General features: G+C 34.4%; 2 protein-coding genes across 3 annotated transcripts; both read right to left on the reverse strand.

Moving 5' to 3' along the window:
* Positions 1-4216: 4216 nt before the first annotated feature.
* Positions 4217-9511, reverse strand: LOC127262068 (putative disease resistance RPP13-like protein 1). Of its 2 annotated transcripts, none has more exons than XM_051290573.1 (3): positions 9379-9511; positions 9223-9314; positions 4217-8758 (listed from the first exon to the last, which is right to left on the reverse strand). In XM_051290573.1, exon 3 carries the CDS (start codon positions 8731-8733, stop codon positions 4666-4668), a length of 4068 nt encoding a protein of 1355 aa, XP_051146530.1. In that variant the 5' UTR covers positions 8734-8758; positions 9223-9314; positions 9379-9511; the 3' UTR covers positions 4217-4665. The 2 variants fall into 2 exon arrangements, with proteins under 2 accessions (XP_051146530.1, XP_051146531.1); XM_051290574.1 differs by having other exon boundaries at positions 4217-8779.
* Positions 9512-9592: 81 nt separating this feature from the next.
* LOC127262069 (glutamine--fructose-6-phosphate aminotransferase [isomerizing] 1-like) lies at positions 9593-18158 on the reverse strand. Its single transcript, XM_051290575.1, has 11 exons — positions 17801-18158; positions 17236-17408; positions 14477-14585; positions 13547-13692; positions 12567-12728; positions 11958-12318; positions 11625-11875; positions 10577-10691; positions 10255-10510; positions 9998-10166; positions 9593-9909 (listed from the first exon to the last, which is right to left on the reverse strand). The coding sequence occupies exons 1-11, from the start codon at positions 18033-18035 to the stop codon at positions 9826-9828; spliced, it is 2061 nt and encodes a 686-aa protein (XP_051146532.1). The 5' UTR covers positions 18036-18158; the 3' UTR covers positions 9593-9825.
* Between the last annotated feature and the right edge of the window lie 3075 nt (positions 18159-21233).

The following is a 21233-nucleotide window of genomic DNA, read 5'->3' on the forward strand; positions in this document are numbered from 1 at the left end:
AAATTAAGATAACTAATTAGTTTAATTAAAAATAAATAAATTATAAAATAAAAATTTTAAAATGAAATTAAAGTGCGTAATTATTTTTTAAAAAAAAAATAATATGAAATATGAGATGGACAGAAATGACACTGTGCACATGATAAATGGGTAGGAAGGAGTAGTATTTAGTAGTAGTTTTAAAGTTAATTTGGGTCCCCTACTTAGATGATTTTTTTAAGGGAAAAGATCTTATCTTAGGAGATCATATCATATATAAATTGCAAGGATGGGTGGGAGTGAGACCTTATCATATACTAACAAGCTACAATTCAATTGAGAAGGACTACAATAAATGAAAATGGAAGTTTGAAATTTCAATAAACAAATAGGCTATGTTTACTTATCTATCATTTTTACTATTTAACTTTTTCTTTCTTTCAAAAATATCAAATTCAAACATTCAATTTTTATTTATTTTATTACAAAAAAATTTAATTTTATAATAAAAAAATCACATCAAAATATATTTATATCATATCAAACAACTATTTCCATTCAAAATTCAAAACCTCACAACTCACAAGTAAACACAGCAATAGATGCAATATTGGCGTGTTATTTATGAACTAGTAATAGTTTTTCTTACCTATCCATTTAAGTCGGCCGTCTTTCTTACTTAGATTGCAATTTGTCTTTATCTTGAAAATATTTTTGATGTATTATTTTTTATTATGTTCACTTATTAGTTGTTTTGCCTTTTAGAAAAAAAAAAAAAATGCATGTATATAACAATAAAAATACATAAAAAGCAACATTTGATATTATTTTTTTATGTTATCTGTCGTCCAAATCTAAATATAAAGGGAATAAGAACAAATTTCAATAGTAGTATTTTTCTAATTTTTATATGTTACAATAAAAATACCTAAAATTATAAATACTAAAATACTATGTGTTTTGAATGTCATTGTAGTTGGCTGTGATTTTTTTTTTTTTTTTAAAAAAAAGAGCAAAATGTTACGAAATATACATGTAGCATCTTATAGTTAGTACATAATTCATACGCTTTGTAGGCGTGGATGCATTTATATACTCAAGCATTGATTGTACGCCTATATTTACAAAATAAGATACTCTCTCCGTCCCGTAAGAAGATTGTCATTTTGATTTTTGCGTCATTGTACTTAACATTAAAAATATTCTTATATTTGAATAATTTACTCGACAAATATCATATTTTATATGTGTTATAAGAGGCTAATAAATCTATTTTTATTTTTCTTTTCTTGATTTGTACTGCGTATTAATATAATAATTAATATTTAAAGATCAACAAGCACATTTACTCACTTTCTATTCTTATTCTTATTTGTCCGTCTCACTCTCTCTATACTCACTTTCACTCACATATAATAAATAATGCACATACATACATATATATTTATTACATATATTTATCGTTAATAGTATGCATAATAATATTCACACACCCACCACAACCGTGTGTATATATATATATATATATTGATTATTATATAACTCAAAAGAGTCCTTTTCTTCCAAGGGCTATTTTCATGCATAGTTTAATCAAATTCAGTTTTTTTTTTTTTTTTTTTTTTTTTATGTGATAATCAAACGTCCGACTAAGGGTCACGAGTTTGGGTTCGACAGGGTGTGTTTGTCTGGGGGTTTGGATTTTAAGTTAAGATTTGAATAGTAAAAATTTTAAATTTGAATAGTTGTACGATGTGATATAAATAGGTATTGATGTGATGTTTTGAATGTAAAATTGATTTTTTAGTATAATATAAAAAATGAAAAACAGGTGTTTGATTTGATATTTTTTGGGAGAAAAAATGGGATGAATAATCCCCCGAACAAACACACCCTTAGAGCATGTGTAATGTTTGAATACTTAAAAAAATCTTCGTAACTTATGTGTCGAGCTTAGAAGTAAAAATAGAGTCGCTTAATTGCACAAAGGTTTAAACTTTTTTCTCTCTAATTTTTCTTGCCCTAATCATTTTTGCTTGAGTGTGGCCTCTGTTGCACCAAACTGCACCCAGGCTTGTGCACTAAAATAGCTTCGAAAATTATGATATTGTATACTGATTTTATTTATTTATTTTTTTCTAACCTCCTTTTAAAAGTGAGAAGCTTTTGATACATATATTTATTTGTTCTAGACAGAATCTTGTTCTACTGTCCCATACACATATCGTGTATATATATACATACGTGTGTATGTATAAAATATTACTTTATATATACATACATATATATATATACACACTATGCATGCGGAGATAGATGGATAGAGTTTATTTTTGGGACAGATAGGATGCTCGTAGGTAAAAAATATTTTCTTTAATATTTAATTATGGTTTTGATCTCTTAAGAGTTTCTTTATTTTTTTTTCTTTATTTCCAACCCCCGAAATTTGGGATTGTTTCGTCACTAACAAAACTCTCATTTCCTGTCTCATCTTGAAATTAATCTTACTATAAATTTTCTAATATTAAAAAAAAAAAACATCAAAGAAATTATTTAATCAAGGAACACAATAAAATAAATGTTGTTACTTTTGTATGCAATACTGGATCTGTTTGCCAAATTTTAAATGACGATTCCTAAAAAGCAATAAAATAAAATACAAAATACATTTTATAGAAAAAAAAAAGTTCAAATATTCAACTTAAAATAGACTCAGTATATATTACTACTATTTACTTGTTTTTGTCATCCAATTTTGCTTTTATTTTGTGTTATTTTATCTTGTAAAATACAAAAAAAATGAGAAAAAATTACGATAAGTAATAATAAATAATAATTTTTATAATTTACATATAAATATAAATTTTGTTAAGTACACAACAGTTAATTAATTTAGTTGTAGTACATTAATCTCTAACCTATATACTTGTCAACTGTCTCTCTTTCTCTCTTTTCTAGATAATTTTATAATCTTGCTTAGGCCTTCAAATATAAGCCTATATATCTATTTATCAAATGGTCTTTGCAGTTTTATGGGATACAAAGGGTGTGTTAATTCACTGATTAATTAATTATTTATTTTTTAATATGAGGTATAGAAAATCGGTAATACTTTCTTTGTCCACTTTCAATGTAACTGTTTATTTTTCACATAAATTTTAGAATATTAGTATTTTATAGGTAATAATAATACAATATAATGAGAAAAATATTTTTTTTTACCTATAAATCCATTTGTTTGTTTAATCCTATTTTTTGTAATATTATATGAAGTATAGAGGTACTTTTTATTATTTAATGAGAAATACAATTACTAAAAAAGTAATATATTAAAAGTAGACATACTAAAATGACAAAATAAATATATTGATAGTGGATGGAAAAAATATAAAAAATAATATATTTTGTATTGGATGTTGATATATATAATATATATTATACTTCTTTCATTTGGTACGTGTGTTCATGTTATAGTAGACATGAAAATTTAGGAGGAATATATTTAGTAAATAATTAAAAACATAGAAGATAATTAATTAATCTAATTAAAATTTAAAATTTATTTTTTTAAAAAATGACATAAAATGTGAAAGATAATATGAACAAAAAAAATTGAGTTACCTTTTTTTTTTATTTTAACTTTTAAATATATTTTTTATTTTTATAATTTTTTTTTAAAAAATATTTTAATTTATAAAAATAAAAAATTGTTTAAAATAATAGAATATTTGAAAATTTGAAAAACAATAATAAAAATAAAGTGACGATCGAAATAAAATTACTATACTAACTGCATATTTAAAATTAAAATTGGATAAATAAAATCGATGGATTGAAAATAGTTAACACGTTTTTTATTCCTTTGTATTTGCAGGACAGCGGCCGCAATATGTTATCTAAAAAAGCAAAAGCAATGACCTAATAATGAATGCCTATTTATTTCACTTAGGTTTTTCTCACTAAATTCAATTCAAAAAATCACATACATCACTATCATAGTTAAGATTTAAAAAAAAAAAAAAAAACGGGTGTGTCCCAATCAAGAACAAGAAATCAATTTGAATATAATAATAATAATAATTTTTCTTCTTTCAATCATTTCAAATCAATAGCAGAACAATTTTATTTCACAAAACAACACATCAAATCAAAATAATAACTCAAATTAAATACCTTATTTCAAACGATAGTAAAACCAAACAAAAAATAACCAATGCTGCTTGCAATTGATGGTCTGTGGTGCGGGAATGAATTTGTGACCGAGGTCACACGTATTTGGCTAGTGTGAACTAGGGTCTACCAAACGTCATAAAAAAATAACCAATGCCTACTTACATATCTACTCTAACACACATTGAGTACTAACACAAAATGTAGAATTGCCATTTCTTATATATATATATATATATGAAATTATTTGTGGAATGAAAAAGTTGACAACCAGCACCCAACTTATAGAACAAAAACAGCTTAACTTAGCTTAAAGCACAATGGTAATTCGACTTACATAGAGTTCCGGTGGCAGCCGTCGATATCTCTGATACCCCCAAGACAGACAGTTTGAGTTGAGAAAATGAATGACTGAATGTGCATCTGCATCTGCATCTGCATGTACAGAATGAGATTGATTATAAGAAACAAGGCAAGAAGACAGACAAGTTTCTATCTTGTCTCGACCAGCACTCGAGTTTAGTTTTGGGGATGGCGATACACATAAGTCCCATCAATCTCGACACAAGGTATTCCGCGTATCTTGTTCCAATAGTCGCCTCTGTCTTTCAGACAGCGCGGCTTCAGAATCGGGCAGTCACTTATTTCCAGATGCCAGAGCCTTCCGAGCAGGCTCTCACTAGGCAAGCTATGAAGGTTCCCACAGTTCATGATCGATAGGTGCCGCAGCGAAGAAAGATTCTCCAGCACCTTACAGAGTGAGGTGAGCTTCGGGAACCTGGCAATCGAAAATGTCACCAGAGATTCCGGGAAGAGACTGTCATCATCACCGAGTAGGTCGACCTCTTTGAACCCCCCGCAGAGGGAGAATTCTCGGAGAGAAGTCAGCCTATGCAAGCCCCAATCCGATAGAGGCCTGAATTTCTTCGAATCCCATATCCTAAGCGATGCCAGGTTCGGAGGTAAATCACAGGTCGGAAAATTATCGAGCCTCGGACAACTCCTTATCTCAAGTAACACCAGGGACTTCATGTTCCGAACCTTTGCAGGCAACGACTTGAGATTCGCACAATCTTCCAGAGATAGCGATCGTAGACCGGGCGGCAATCCGTGCTCGGGGAAGTGTTTCAGACCGTAACAGCCGGAGAGATACAGCTCAGCTAGATGCGAGAATGCGTGCAGATGCTGGAGCAGGTTACCCAAGTTGCGCCAGTTGCATAAACTAAGATCCTCCAACAACATGTCGCTGTTCCAAGGGAACATGTCTTCCGAAACTGCCTCCAGCTGGGCGCAGTTTTTGATCGAAAGCTTTTTAAGGGTGATGGGAAAACTACGCGTCGCCCATGTCCTCAGAGACGAGCATTCCTTGATCTCCAACCTTTCGAGATCTGTGATGTTCCATGGCAGGGACTCCAGAGCGTTGCAACTGAGGATTTCGAGACGTTTGAGCATGGGAGGGATGCCAGTCTGCGGAAAGGCGGTGAACTTGACGCAATTCTTGATGATCAGCTCTCGTAAGGACGAGCGCTCGCTCAAGTCGTCCGGAAGCGAAACCAGATTTCCGCAACGGAATAATTCAAGAACTTCGAGTTTGCAGGGCAGTTGCTGGTCTCCTTGACCCAACGACCCCAGCTGCAAACAGTCTGCAACGACAAGGCGTCTCAGACGAGCAAGACATTCGGGCTGAATCTCGTCCGGCCACACCGAGAGCAGCTCACTGCAGTTGCAACACTCCAAAACTTCAAGTGATTTTAAGGACTGTATTAGTCTTGTCGGGAGATGGGATAGCCCTGCGACAGCTTCGATTTTCAGGTAACTTAAAGATTCGAGACTACTGAATCTTTCCAACAGAACCATGCTGCATTCCTCGAGGTCCAACTGCCGGAGAACAGGAAAACTAAGGGGAGAAATATCCGTTAACTTGTCGCATTTGAACATAGCAAGCTCCAGAAGTTTCGGAAACTGTATCAGAGCAGCCGCACCCTCGTCAAAACCAGTCCATTTCTCCCATTCTGGCAAGTTATCGAATCTTAGAGTCTCCAGTTTCGGAAATGGAACGGAAGCTTCGCTCCCATAGAAATCACCTCCGATGCATTTCACTTTCGGCATGTTTCCTATCCGCAGGTGTTTAAGGTCTCTCATCCGACCGAGAGGTGGCAGAGACATGCACCCCAAACAGCTGTGGATGCTTACACTGGACAACTTGCCGAACAACGGATCCCCAACCCAAGTTGGAAATGTCAGACCGCGATAATATTCAATCTTTAAGCTTTTCAAGTTCTCATGAGGATGCAGCAGGTCCATCACCTCTTCCTCCGAAGGTCTGCCAGGGGAACTGCCAATGTCGCTTCCCCAATTCAGTTGTAACTCATCAAGATCCTGCTTAGCCCTCAGATTCGCCTCCTTCACATCCTCAAGGTCTGTTATGTTCTGCAATTCAAAAATGGCTAGAGTCCCTCTTAATAACTTTAGGTCCCTAAGTTCTCTCAATCCCAAGCCCCTGCTTCTGCTCAAAACAATCTTCGGTAGTGTTTGCAAATTCTTCAGCTTACCAATTTCAACCGGCATGTCTTTGAGTTTATCCGTATTGGCGTTGTTGAGATGGCGCAAATTCGATAGATTCCCCAAAGCTGGAGGCAACTTACTTATGAACCGGCAGTTGCTCAAGGACAGGGTCTGCAACTGGAAGAGATCACCCAAAGAGTCCGGCAGCGTCTCGATTGAAGTCCCTGAAAGATTGAGGTACCGTAAATGTATCAGATCACAGATTGAAGAAGGCAGCTCAGTGATGGAATAGCCACTTAGAGATAGAACTCTTAAGCTGTGCAATTTCGGCACCAGTTCAACTAAAATCCTGTTTGATAAGTAGAAAGGAGGCCAAACAAGTGAATTCTGGACCGGCATTGGTATGAATGTTCTCAGACCTTGAACCCGATAGAAGGCCCTGAATTTTCTGAATACTTCGTACTCGTGACGTAGGAACGAGCCATGACGAACCTTTTCAGGAATCTGATACTCCAGATTAGTATCCATCTTCTCATCAAGGCGGTAGCACGTCCCCCCGGCAACAAACTGCGCCAAGTCATTGATAAGGTCATGCATCACAAAATTTGAATCAGCGGGACTCATGCGCTGGAAAAAGGATCTCGACACAAGCTCGTTGAAGTATTCGAGTCCTAACTCTTCCTTCGTTTTCCTGTCTTTTGGCTGTTCGAGAAAGCCTTCTCCCATCCATAAAATCACCAGCTCATCCTTTTCAAACTCATAGTCCTTAGGAAATATCGAGCAGTATGCGAATAGATGCTTCAAATGTGAAGGAAGATGATGATAACTTAGTCTTAAAACTGGAAGAATATTATTGTTATCCTCTGATAGATCCCATATCTTGCTATATAACACATCCTCCCACTCTTCTTTAGATTCTTTCGACCGTAGGAGGCCACCGAGCGTCTTTGCAGCTAAAGGCAAGCCTTTACACTTCTTCGCCAGTCCCCAACCAACTTCTCTCAAGTCTGCATCATTCTGCAATGATTTCCGAGCATGTTGGCCTAAAAGCAACAGGCAATCGTCGTTAGTTAGCAGTTTCATATGATAGGCAGCGCGAGGGGAGCCTACAACTGATGCGACGCTTTCATTGCGAGTAGTGACGATAATTCTGCTTCCCGGTAGCCCAAACTGGAATGGTCGGCATAAGTCGTACCAATTATCATAGTTCTCGTTCCAAACGTCGTCTAAAATGATTAGGAACTTGCTTTTAGATAGCCTCTCTTTCAGACTCACCTGAAGCGTGTCTAAGTCCTTGGACTGGCTACTGATTCCAGTTATCGACTCATAGATCGTCTTGGTGATAGAAATGACATCGAACTCTTCGGAAACACACACCCATGCCCGAACATGGAAGTTCTGCTTAACAGTTTTATCATTGTAAACCAGCTGGGCTAGAGTTGTTTTGCCTATACCACCCATTCCTACTATTGGAATGACAGATACGTCGTTGTGGGAGGCCTCGTTCCCGCCGAGCAGCATATCGATTATTGTTTCTTTGTCTTCGTCTCTCCCATATACCTGAGATTCATTCACCAAAGAGGTGCTTGGCAACCTTGTTACTGATGCCCGGATACTAGCAGAATTCTCCCTCAACTTTAAGTCGATCCTTTGCTTCACTATGAACTGTAACTTATTTGTGATCTCTTTTATCCTTGACATGATACGATAATTTGATACCAGCGTACCAGGCATCAAATTGCTGCAAGATGGGAGGAGTTTCCACAAAATATTGTCCTTGCGGCTAGGTTCAATCTCCTTCGAATCTACAATCAAAGCTCGAGTAGTGATCTCATCCAACAAGTCATCCAAGTCATAAGCCAAGTCCCTCAAGGACTCCAACCAGACTGTTACGGCCTTTTCTGTTAACTGTTTCTCCTCAGCGTCATCGAGCACGCCTTGAATAATCTTCAAGTCTTGACTTAACTTCTTGAAATGTGTTTCCACTTTCTCGCGACGGGCCAAGGCCATTGTTGCACTAGAGACCAATTGCTGAAACAGCGCCTGGACGAACGCTGATAGGAATAGCTCCCCTATAGGCATCTTTCTTGTTTCTCCCTCACCTGAGCTGGGAGAACCAAGAAAAGAACTGCTTCATGAAATAGAAAAGGAAACAAATAAAATAAAAGCGACGTAATTTGCCTTCCCTGCATGTTGCATAGAGAATGCATCAAGAAAAGGAAACAAATGAAAGTGACCCTAATCTTTTCCCAGAAAAAAAAAAAAAAAATTACAGCAGCAGGCAGACAAACATCATCAGTTGAGCTATCTAGGTTTTCAATGCTACAGTTCTAGAAATTGTGATTCTGCAGATCCCAAATTTATGAACTGAGTCATATTCATCGTTGTAAACTACTCAGCATTTCAACCTGTTCTTGACACAAGCTGAGCCAGAATTTCATCCCCAAATTCTAACTCCGATTGTCAAAATCTCCATATCAAACAGTCGAAGCAACAATTGAGCACTCGACGGAAGCTGGAACTAAGTATCCACAACAAAAACCATACGGTTATGCGTTCAGAAATACTCACAAACTCGTGGATCTGAGGCTGAGCAGCTCCCTTGCCTATGCCACAGCTGGACGATTCTTTTCCCGAGAGAATCAACCTGGATTCAAAGCTATCTGATACAGAAAATTGATGAGGAACGAGGATATTGTAATTAAATCGAATCAATTCAGAAATTACCTTCTGGCGATGGCGTGCTTGAAAAAGTAATGTGGGGACGAAGGCGACTTCCAAGTCAATGGCCTTATCCGGCGAAAAGCTTTTCTCTTATTTCCCTTGTCTTCGCTCTACAGGTTGGTCGTTTCGTCCTTTTGTGATGCAAGGTAAATCATAACGCTATAATTTATTTACGGTTGCTGTTTCTTCTAGATGCTGGTTAATTGACAATATGAAATTAGTATAGATACATGCATATATAGATAGATTTGATGGTTTGGAAGAAAGGCACCCATGGAGTTTTATCGTAACAGTTCACAGCTACAGTTAATTGTTATCTCTACACTATACAAAGAGCATACGGAAGATGGAAAACACCACACAAGCTTCTGTAGATCCGACCAGAACTCAGCCGCTCGGTATCGCGTTTCCATGGCGGAAGGTTGCAGGAGCTCGTATCTAAAGTTTCCCTCACTGCGTTGTCACACTTTTGGCGAGGTTTCGAGGCTGATCCACGTTGTGTCCGCGAAGAACAGTCAGATGATAAGCCAAGAGCTGAAATCATAGCGAAAAACATGCAATTAATGACCGCAACAACGATTACTGCAATTGCATATATACAAGATTTTGTGATCAGAATTACCTGCAAAGGAACGACGTTAATAACAGGCTGCAAGCAATCTTCAACCTGAGGAACTTCAATCACACGGCAGGAACCGCCAACACTGACAGATGCAGCGTCTCCTTCCGTACACATTACTATAAGTCTACCTTTCCGAGCGTGGAGTTGCTGAATGACTGACTGCTGCTTGCTGTTCATCGAACAAGAAGCGAACAAATAAAATTTAAATTTTCTACGGAAACAGCATTTCATTTCCATTTGAAAGAATCGAGTCGAACCTGAAACAAGCATCGCGAGTAGCGATAACAACAATCGGAAGATTCTCGTCCACTAAAGCTAAGGGACCGTGTTTCATTTCACCAGCTAGAATTCCTTCGCTGTGCATCAGTGCAACTTCCTTTACCTTCAAGGCGCCTTCCAATGCGGTGGCGTAGTTGTATCCTCTTCCGAAAACAAGCAGCGACTGCTCTGCCATTAGTAACTTAGCAAGATCTTTCATTTCTCCGTCAAGCTTGAGGACCTCTTTCACTTTACCTGCAGTATAACGGATCAATGCGTTCACAATCCATTCATATCCGTGGAATCAACATGCAGACGTACTTGGAAAATCATATAGACCGTCTATGATGGCCTCCCGTCTTGCTTGACTAGAAATTGTGTCATCTCCAATTGCGAGAGCCAACATTGCCATGACGACAATTTGGCTCGTGTACGCCTGCTTGGGGAAGCACATTCATTCATAAGCTAAAAGCTAAAATCCGATTGTGGAAAAATAGAGACGTAATTTAATGTAGTCAGCACAATGCGCATAATGACGGATACCACACAGTATAACAAAAGATAAAATATGAATTATATTTAATATAGAAAAAATTGCTCATAATCTCTCTTGTGATTTCGAAACTCAGCGTAAATCCTCATTTTATTTTAAAAATTGCATGACGTCCCTTATACTTTAAAAAATATTGCATGAAACCCTACTGTGATTTTGAAACTCAGCGTAAATTCTCACTTTACTTTAAAAAATTGCATGGCGGCCCCTTATACTTTAAAAATTATTGTATGAAACCCTCTGCCATGCAAAACATCCAGATAGAAAATCATTTCTCATCCTACAAGGAGTTTTCATGGTGGTAGGGTTTTATGCAACGGTTTTTTAAAGTATAAGATGTTGCCATGCAATTTTTTTAGTATAAAAAGATTTAATATTGAATTTCGAAACTATAGGAGAATTATGAGCAATTTTATCTTTAATATAATATAAATATAGCACATGATATAGTCCGCACAATCACATGAAATATATTTATTCAGCACCTACAAGTATAAGCAGACATGATAGCTCATGTTTTTTATCTAACATGTGTTAAATAAAAATACATGTCTGTTTTTTTCTTTTTAGATGTGCTTACCGCATCATTAAATACTCTAATAGTCACATTTACATTTTACGTAATTGTATTTAGCATTAAAAATATTTTTATATTTGTAAAATATTTTGTACAAATGTTCTTCTATTAGTATTATAAGACACTAATTTAATTTGTACTACATTTTGATATAATAATTAATATTTAAAGATTAACACGCAAAAAGTAAATGAGATCTTTTGAGCCGGACGGAAGTAGTATAATGTAATGCTCATCACCTTGGTACTAGCGACGCCAATCTCGCAGCCGGCATTTATGTGAACACCGCAATGTGTTTTCCGAGCGATTGCACTGCTGACGGTGTTGGTGATGCCGACACACAATGCGCCATTTTCTAATGCATACTCCAAAGCCTGCAAAGTGTCAGCCGTTTCTCCCGATTGGCTGACAAAGACAGCTGTATCTTCTCTATATATGGGGCCTTGTCGATCCACAAGATCACTGGCAATCTCCATTGTCACAGGGATACCTGATGCATAACAACGTTAATGTAACCATAGAATCAGTGCAATTCTTGCAGTTTATAAAAACAAATTGTGGATTTCACCAACCAGAAAGTTCTTCGATGATGGGCCTTGCGGCTAAAGCAGCATTATAGCTTGTGCCACACCCGATGAAAACTATCCTTCTGCTTCGTCTGATGGTTTTGAGGTGATCTTTCAGCCCTCCCAAAAGGACACTCTTGGCTTTACATGATCCTCCACGAATAAGCCTACCTCTCATTGTCGTCGTAAGAGATTCCGGTTGTTCGTGAATTTCTTTCTGCATGTAATGCTCGTATTTTCCTTTATTTATTTGCTCAACCTCCATTTGCAGAACTGAAAGCGCGCGTTGCACAGAGGCGGGCCTCGTCACCATTCCGCTGCACTTTTCTTTAGGGTGATCGAACTTCAAAATGGATACGCCTCCATCCTAAAGCCACGTAGATCAACAATATTGAAGCCTCAAGGATGGAAGACTTTAAATAAGGAATACATCCATGTATGAGAGAATCGGTAGAAAGCTTTTCGACAACAAATATCCACAAAGAATACCACTTAATAACAAAAGAGGGAGGATCATTTGTATTTTTGGGACTCCTATCATATCACAAATTAATAATAGTGATAAGTTTTATCATTGCAAAAAGAGAGTAATTAAATCATCAAACTAGATCTTACCTTAAGATGAACAACTTCACCATCCTCAATCACCAAGACCTTCTTTGTGTGCTCTACAACAGCACTGGCGTCACTCGACAAAAAGAGTTCCTTTGGTTGTCCGTTGCTAGAAAGAGATTTCGAGTCGTTAAAAGATCCTCGGTTGGCCTGCTCTGTCAACTCCTGCAATAAAAGCAACATCACTTTTCAACCCTTGTTACTTAAGCTTACAACTGCCACATTTCCGTTGTCCTGAAGCAAGCGAAGCAAGGTTTCCCAGCAGAAAATGCACTTACTACAAGAATTAAAAATCTTTGAAACAGATGTAAACTACATGACTTTATGTAGCCGATGAAAAAGAATCTGTAATGTTCTGAGCTAAAGAATACCAATGGTAACCACAACTAATGGAAATGAAGTAAGAAAGCAAAGAAACATCATAAGAAGAATATATAAAAAAACGACGACGAAGTTCTTCACTACTATAAATGATTACTGCCAGTCACTGAAAACCTTTAAGTAGAAGATTCTTGAAAACAAGTTTCTGCTAACACCTAAATGTTCCCAGAAAAAAGACAACATTTGCACAATTCCACCCAGCAGAAGTATAAATCAGCTGGCTATCGTTGTAGGCACATCTTTATAAGCAATAATACCTACAGTGGAGGAAAGTAGGGAGCAGATTGAATCGAAAAAATACCCATTTATTACCGGTTATAATATAAACTGAAATCGGAATATAAATTATATAATCAATATAGATATTGATAGGTAAGTAGGTCAATAAACAGATGTATAAATAGGTAAGAGCCACACACAGAGAGAACATATATGCTTTTAATTTAGACGTCAAAATCTATTGGGAGGCGACATGTCTGAAATGCCAGGACATATTTCACATTCATGAACCAAGCATGGAAATTAAGAGATTCCAAACAAAACCTATGATAACATACAACAATCATATAGCAAATGCTTTAAGAGCACCACATTCGACTTACTTTTACACCAAGGAGCAACGGGCTGCCACGTTTGCATGCAATCAACTCATTGGGATAATGTCGGCTTTTGAAAATTAGGGCATATGCTCCTTCCAGGTGCCTCATTACCTCAATCACCACTTGGCTAAATGTCACACTCTTATCACCTGAACCAAATACTTCCTTAATGCAATCTTTTGGCCAGTAACAAATGATTTCCTCTTACAAAATGATAAACTAAAAGTATATCGATACTAAGAGCAATTAGTCAGCTAAATCCTTCCAAAGCATATGTGAAATCAAAAAACAAATGAAAAAAGGGAATTTCTAATGTATTTGACAATATGTACCAGAGAAAGATATAATACGATGAAACAATAGTATGTCTATGTTGATTTTGCATGATATATCCTTTAAAATATAAAGGGTACTTTCTTCTTCCATTTCTCTATTAAAGCTAATTCTTTTATCCTTATTTATCACCATTTTCAGTAATTACATTTAATTGTGGATAATAATGTAGGCATTATCGAATTGTGTAGTCATATTTTGGCAATTATCCTACACATTCTAGTTGAGAACTTGCAAACTCAGATTTAAAAAAGGAAAAAGAAAAAGAAAAAAGGGTTCTCTTATCTACTTGCTACAATTTCCAGTTGCCATACCATGTGATTTCAATATTTGCTTGCTTAGATTAACAAGTAAACAGAAAGACGGCATACCTATCTGTCACCGCACCATAAGTTTCATATTAAATGTGTAATTTTAATTTTGTTCAAATAGGTTTCATATGCTCATAAAGAATGCAACAATCATTCACTATGTTGATGCAACATGTATATACTTCATTCACAACAATTCAATAAAGATATTGTCACATTGTTTCTATGAGAAATCTATTGGAGGATTGTGAAGTGGGGTACTAAAAAAACACTAAAATCACACAAATACCTTCTTCGTTTGCATTATCAAAGATAAACTTTGCAAGCTTCGGAATGACTTCTGTATCCGTATCAGATTCAAAGGTAAAACCATGTCGAACCAGTGTCTCTTTTAAAACCTAAAATGCAAATCCAATAAACATGATGAAAACAATATGTAATTTATAGCTATAAAGTGCAAGCACCTAGTGAAAATTGATTTTTCATCACAAAATAAATGAAAGTACTAAATCGATACCAGCTAACAAAAGTATCAGGAAATTACACATTTAATATAGCACAAATATCACATATATCATGCAGAATCTAAGCATTAAAGCAAAGAATGAGAATTGAATATCTACAATCTAGAAGAAAATTGAAGCGTGTCCAAACATAGCAGCACCAATCCCCGCTTTTTTTGAAGACCATTGCAAGTGTCAGCTATCATAGAAAGATAGAAGCCTGTGTTCAATACAGCCTCTTTTAAAAAAAAAAAAAAAAATGAAAAAAAGGGCAGTTGTCGAAGAAACAAGCAATCCTACCTAATATAATTTTCACAAGAGATATATAAATTTATCCCAATTTTGAAGACCATTGCAAGTGTCAGCTATCATAGAAAGATAGAAGCCTGTGTTCAATACAGCCTCTTTTAAAAAAAAAAAATGAAAAAAAGGGCAGTTGTCGAAGAAACAAGCAATCCTACCTAATATAATTTTCACAAGAGATATATAAATTTATCCCAATTTTCTCAATGATGGGATTAGACCTGTTAAACAAACCGGGTAGCTCACGGCAAATGAGCTGAGCTTGAGCTCGAACTCACGGACAGCTCAATTGAGTTTGTTACTGATGCTATATTTGTATCATTTATATTTTTTTTATATCAAAGCTTGTATTTATCAATGAAATTTGAATATTTTATTATAATAAATTATGAATAAAATTATATATATTTAATTTATATATTGAATATATATATATAAATTCGAGCAGAACTCAAAATAGAATTCAATCCCTGTGAGTTGAGCTCAAGCCACTATTTTAACATGAATCCTAAATGAGCCCAATCGAGCTTATAACAATAATATGTTCAATATAGCTCGAACAACATATATTCGAGCTCACTCAACTTGTTTAACAACAATAGATGGGATGCAACAGTTGAATCCAAGAACCAAGTCTTTTTCTTTTGATAATGTTTTTGTAGCAGCAAATAACTCCAGTGCCACAATAGCTCATTACATCAGCGCATACTGTTGCCCAGCAGTTTCCAAATATATTTTTTAGTGTACCAAACTTATTACAGCTAGAACTGTGTCTTTATTCCAACCAAATAGTGTCTGTAAACAATAGCTCAACTAATGTTAGTTGATACTCCATCTTTTACCAAATTCAAGGCATCATAGCTCGAACGAACTTTGTACAAGCATTTGGTTTAAGTTTCACTGGTTTGTGATCATCCCAATTAACTATCATTCTCTTATATATATATATATATATATATATTGCACATTATTGTGTGCCATCAAATTAAAAGTTCCAGCTTTATAGTCCTTCTGCAAGTATAAAGGCATGCTACTTAACTTCCCAATTGGAAAGTCATAAACCGCCTCAACTCTAGTCACCTGCAGCAACCCACAAATCCATGCCCAAATGATGTTTACTAATATTCCAGCCATCCTTGGGTGCATAAAGCAGGTAACAGCACATCTAGAACCTGAGATCTCTTAATTTCCTGCTGCTAAGTATACAAACAATGAAGAAGCTAAAACCTTTTTGTATAATTAAGAAACAAAAGTACACCTTAACGTGTACAGCAGCTTTGTCTTTAATTAATTATAGTTATTGAAGTTTTTTATGTTTTGATTACAGCTATAAACTTCTTTGGCAACTTCCTTTAATATACAGAAAAGATTATCAACTCAGTTCGGATGAATTTATTGTATGTCTTTAATGTATGGTGAAATTTGAAATGTAACTATTTTAACAATCATAAACTAATCGTCTGAGTTATCATCAGATGTGGTAGCTACATTATAACCAAAAACTAATGATGTCATCCTCTATGACAAGGGCACAGCCGAAACACGCTAATAATACATAATCATTTTACAAAGAAAGTACATGCTGTTAATTTTCTTACTTGTTTTACTGTTATATAGATTCAACAATCAAAACCCTTCAAAACTCTATCTCTATCACGTAGATGCCTTCTGATGCAGCGGCTACAACGAAAAACCCTGAATCCTTAAACTAAACACAATACAAATGAAATTTGAAGCTTTACAAATTACTCTCGAGCAAATCCAGGTAGCATGATAAATGAAACAATGCACACTGCAACAGACACCCAAAAAATAACTTTTTCCGAGGTCCTTCAAATCTAAATATATACACAACAATCACCATTACGCAAGAAACATCTACTAATAATCAGTTTAAACCTATTAATGCCGTTTCTTGTTTCCTGGTACCTCTGGAACTAGCAATAGCTTTCGCAAGCAAGAACTAACAACTTGGCACATACAAATATATAAATTATAATCCAAAATTCAATGTGTATACCCCCAACATATATATCATATAGCCTACTTAATGAGAGAATATTCTAACTTACACGGCTAAATTTAATTACAGAATCAAGGTCATCATAGTTTATTTTCTCTTCATAGTGAAGGCTGCAGCCAGCCATGAGAACTGAACGAATCACAACATAGCATAAAAATATATAAAATTCGTTTTCTACGTCAGTTAAAATATAGAAGGCACGAGGAAGAGCAAGTGCACCTCATAATTGGTTATAACTCCATTATGTACAACCAAAAATTCGTTCTCTACGTCAGATGTCTGAGGGTGACTATTCCTTGGAGCTGGTTCTCCATGTGTGGCCCAACGAGTGTGTGCTATTCCGGCATGAACCGAGAACGATTCGTGCAAGTTTATATCCTTGGCATCAACCTCTGGAAATTGTGTAGAATAATTAGCTTCGTTGAAGGAAAATAGCAGCCATAAGAGCATCACAGATCACAAATCCTAAACATATCCAATTTCTTTCCTGATGTCACTAGCAGATGCACTTGATAGTGAATCTTCCCCCCTCATTTTTATTTTTCATTTTAAAATTTTATCTCAAGCAAAATGATTCTCATCTTGCCTCCTTAAATCCCTATTTTTGCATCCAACCATAAAATTCTACTACACTATCAAATTGAACTCCGCCGGGATCGGCAAAGAAGTTATTTCCGAACACTAAAATTGTGCAATTTAACATCAAGGAAAGCGAAAATATACAAATTCATAGGGAAAAAAAAAGGAATAGAACGCAGATGAAATGGGAAAAATGAAAATACACCTTGATATACCGATTTGACGAGGGATTCAATGTTGCCAGCCTGGCGAAAGACGAGAGGCGAAGGGGCGGCGGCGGCGACGTCGGGATTGGAGGAGTTGTTTGAAGAATCGATGGAAATTCCGGCGGAATCATAGCCTCTGTACTCCAAGCGCCGGAGGCCGTTGAAGAGAACCTCCAAAATGTAGCGCCTCTCTTTGCTGACATCGAAATTGAGGTACGCAAAGATCCCGCACATAGCGTATCACTTTCGCGTATGCGATCTGAGATTCGTCTTGTCTGCAAATGCAACGAATCGGGAAAAGTTTTAAGAATTGGGATCGGCCATTGACTTATTTTCCTATGGTCAACGACGGATGTTTGACTTTTATGAGCTATTTCGGTTAGATCAAATTCATGGGTAATGTGTGTTCGTATTCATATAATTTTCTCCAACAAATATTTAATTAAATATTGTGTATTTAGCGATTAAGTATTTTGGGGTAGCACATATTGGATTTAATTTTTACTGTTGATCTCAATTTTTTTCTCCAAAAATATCAAATCAAAACACTTATTTTTTATTTTTTATATTATACAAAAAAAAAAAAAATTTACATTCAAAACATCTAATCAACACCTATTTATATCACATCATACAACTATTTAAATTCAAAATTTTTACTATTTAAATTCCAACTCAAAATCCAAACTCCCAAACAAACACAATTAATTTAGGTGTTAAGAAAAATTCATTTTTTAAAATAATTTATTAGATAAAAAAAATTAATTATAACTCATTGTTTAACAGAAGAATTTTATTATTTTTATTTTCTTTTCAAAATTAATATTTATTTCACGTTCAGATAAATATTTTATATTGCAGTATTTATTAATTATTTTAATATATTTTATTTATTAAATTATAATTTAATTTTTATAAATTTTAAAATAAATAAATTTTATAAATAATTTATTCTATTTGTAAAATATTTAGATTTGTTAAACTTAAAATATAATAAGAAAATATAAATATTATTAATTTATTTATATATATAATTTTATATTAAAAATAAATAAAACAGAATAAATTTATTAAAAATTATAAATATAATAAATCAATTAATTAATTAATAATAAACAAAATAAATATATATAAACAAATTATTATTTTATATTTTAAACCATTCTTAATAACAAAATATTAATATTTTTTTATAACAATATATTATTTTTTCAAATCTAAAAATATTAAAGATAAACTTTTAATCATAGTTTCATAATTTTTAATAATTAATAGCAAAAATTTTAATCATAGTTTCACAATTTTTAATAATTAATAACAAAAAATGTTAAAATTAAAGCAATACAATTGAATGTTTTAAAAATAAAATATAAATATATTCAATTCTTATATTTTTACGTATAAACAATTAATATCAAACTGTTAATTTTTTTAAAATATTTTAATATAATCAACTAATTGAATTAGCTAGTAAATCAGCTAATTGAATAAGTTTACACTAATTGCAAATTGAATCAACTATAATTGTCAAACATAGCTATAGTATTTTGATTTGAATAATTTTTTTTTATGTGAAGTATGTATTATTAATATAAATATAATATTTTATATTGAATGTTGACTTTTACAAAATGATAAAATATATATATTGGAAATTGTACTACAAAAAATATTTGAACAAACAAATATTTTGTATTTCGCTAAAATTATGTTATTATTTTTTTACTAACCATCTTATGTGTCTATATTTCCTTCGTCCAACGAAATATACATTTTAATAATTTTCTATTTTATTCAGAAGTATTCAATGAGTAAAAATAATTCATAAATTATTATCACTTAAAATTAATCACAAAGTAGCACGACTCAACATAAAAGTCACGCTATATATTGGAAATCGTACTACAAAAAATATTTGAACAAACAAATATTTTGTATTTCGCTAAAATTATGTTATTATTTTTTTACTAACCATCTTATGTGTCTATATTTCCTTCATCCAACGAAATATACATTTTAATAATTTTCTATTTTATTCATAAGTATTCAATGAGTAAAAATAATTCCTAAATTATTATCACTTAAAATTAATCACGAAGTAGCACGACTTAACATAAAAGTCACGCCATGCGCAAAACTGACGAGTGGGATGAACATCTGAACCGCTTGAGCATAGTGAACTTTGAGACAGTTGAATTATAAGACGTTTAAGAGTACCGCTGAGCAAAAAAATTGTGATGATTGAGAAACCCATCAAAATAAGCCTAAGAGGAAGCTCACATGAAGATAAAGCGGGACCTGAACCAAGAAGGCCCAGGCATGGAGAAGGCGGCAACTCAAGGTTTGAATCAGTTTAGGCCAGTGGAAAGAGAAGCCTAAATAACTACTAAAAAATCCGTTGTCTTGTGAAAATTTGGATGATTGCGTCGGCTGTGGATTTATTAATGAGTTGGGGGTTTGAATTGTTAGAGCAAGAGATTGTCTAATTAAAGAATGAGAGAGTGGACAATTATGATAGAAACAAACTATTATGAGATAGGGAGTTTCAGACGTTACCAAAAGTATGTGGCTTTGAATGAGGAGTTTCAAACAATTACGGAAGTTACATGAGTCATAATGATAGGCATTCAAAGAAGGGATGTTTCAATTCCAATTGGAGCTATAGAAAGAGAAGAAATGATCTCCGACCAACACAAATTTATAGCCTTTTATTTTTATCTTTTTAGTATTTTTATATCTAAGTATTTTACTTTTCCTCATATTTGTCCGCTTGTTTTATTACTTTTTTTCGATTCTACTTGTATTTTTTTTTCAGATTTAATGAAATTTTATCTTTAAGGTTTTTTATTTCCATTCTCATCGGCGGATTTTCTGCTAAGGTCTATTTTCTCAGATACAAAGTATCACGAGAGGCTTTCTAGAGTGCCTTAAAGAACCTTTGACAGTTCTCCGATCGGTTTCATTAAGCCGCCGTGAGACTTGAGATATATATTTTTTTCTATAAAATAAATTGGCCCGCCTAGAGGATCACAATAATTTCGTATTTCACTTTTCATGAATGCGACAGTGGAATCAACAATTTCCACCCATCATGCCACCAAAAGTCAACATCGTTGGAAGTGAAGGTCAGGATATTATACCTCATGACACCGATCCTATTTCCGGAAACACATCAGCCCCTGGCGGAAGTGAAGGTCAAACGACAGCCTTATCTGTATCCGCTCTGAGAGTAGATCATAGAGAAGGTTCAATCATCTCTGCATGATTCCGCCGTCTTATTGTCTATATATTTAGCGGACGAGATTCGAACGACCATCCAAAGTGAAATGGTCTAGCTGAGAGATGAGAAGGCTAGAAAGGAAAAAAAAAAACACCATTGAATGAAACCACGATGGTGCCTCATCTTATCATCCGCCCCAAGTAACAAATTTA

This window comes from Andrographis paniculata, unplaced genomic scaffold, assembly GCF_009805555.1.
Source record: "Andrographis paniculata isolate CXL003 unplaced genomic scaffold, ASM980555v1 Contig65END, whole genome shotgun sequence".
Taxonomy (NCBI): Eukaryota; Viridiplantae; Streptophyta; class Magnoliopsida; order Lamiales; family Acanthaceae; genus Andrographis; species Andrographis paniculata.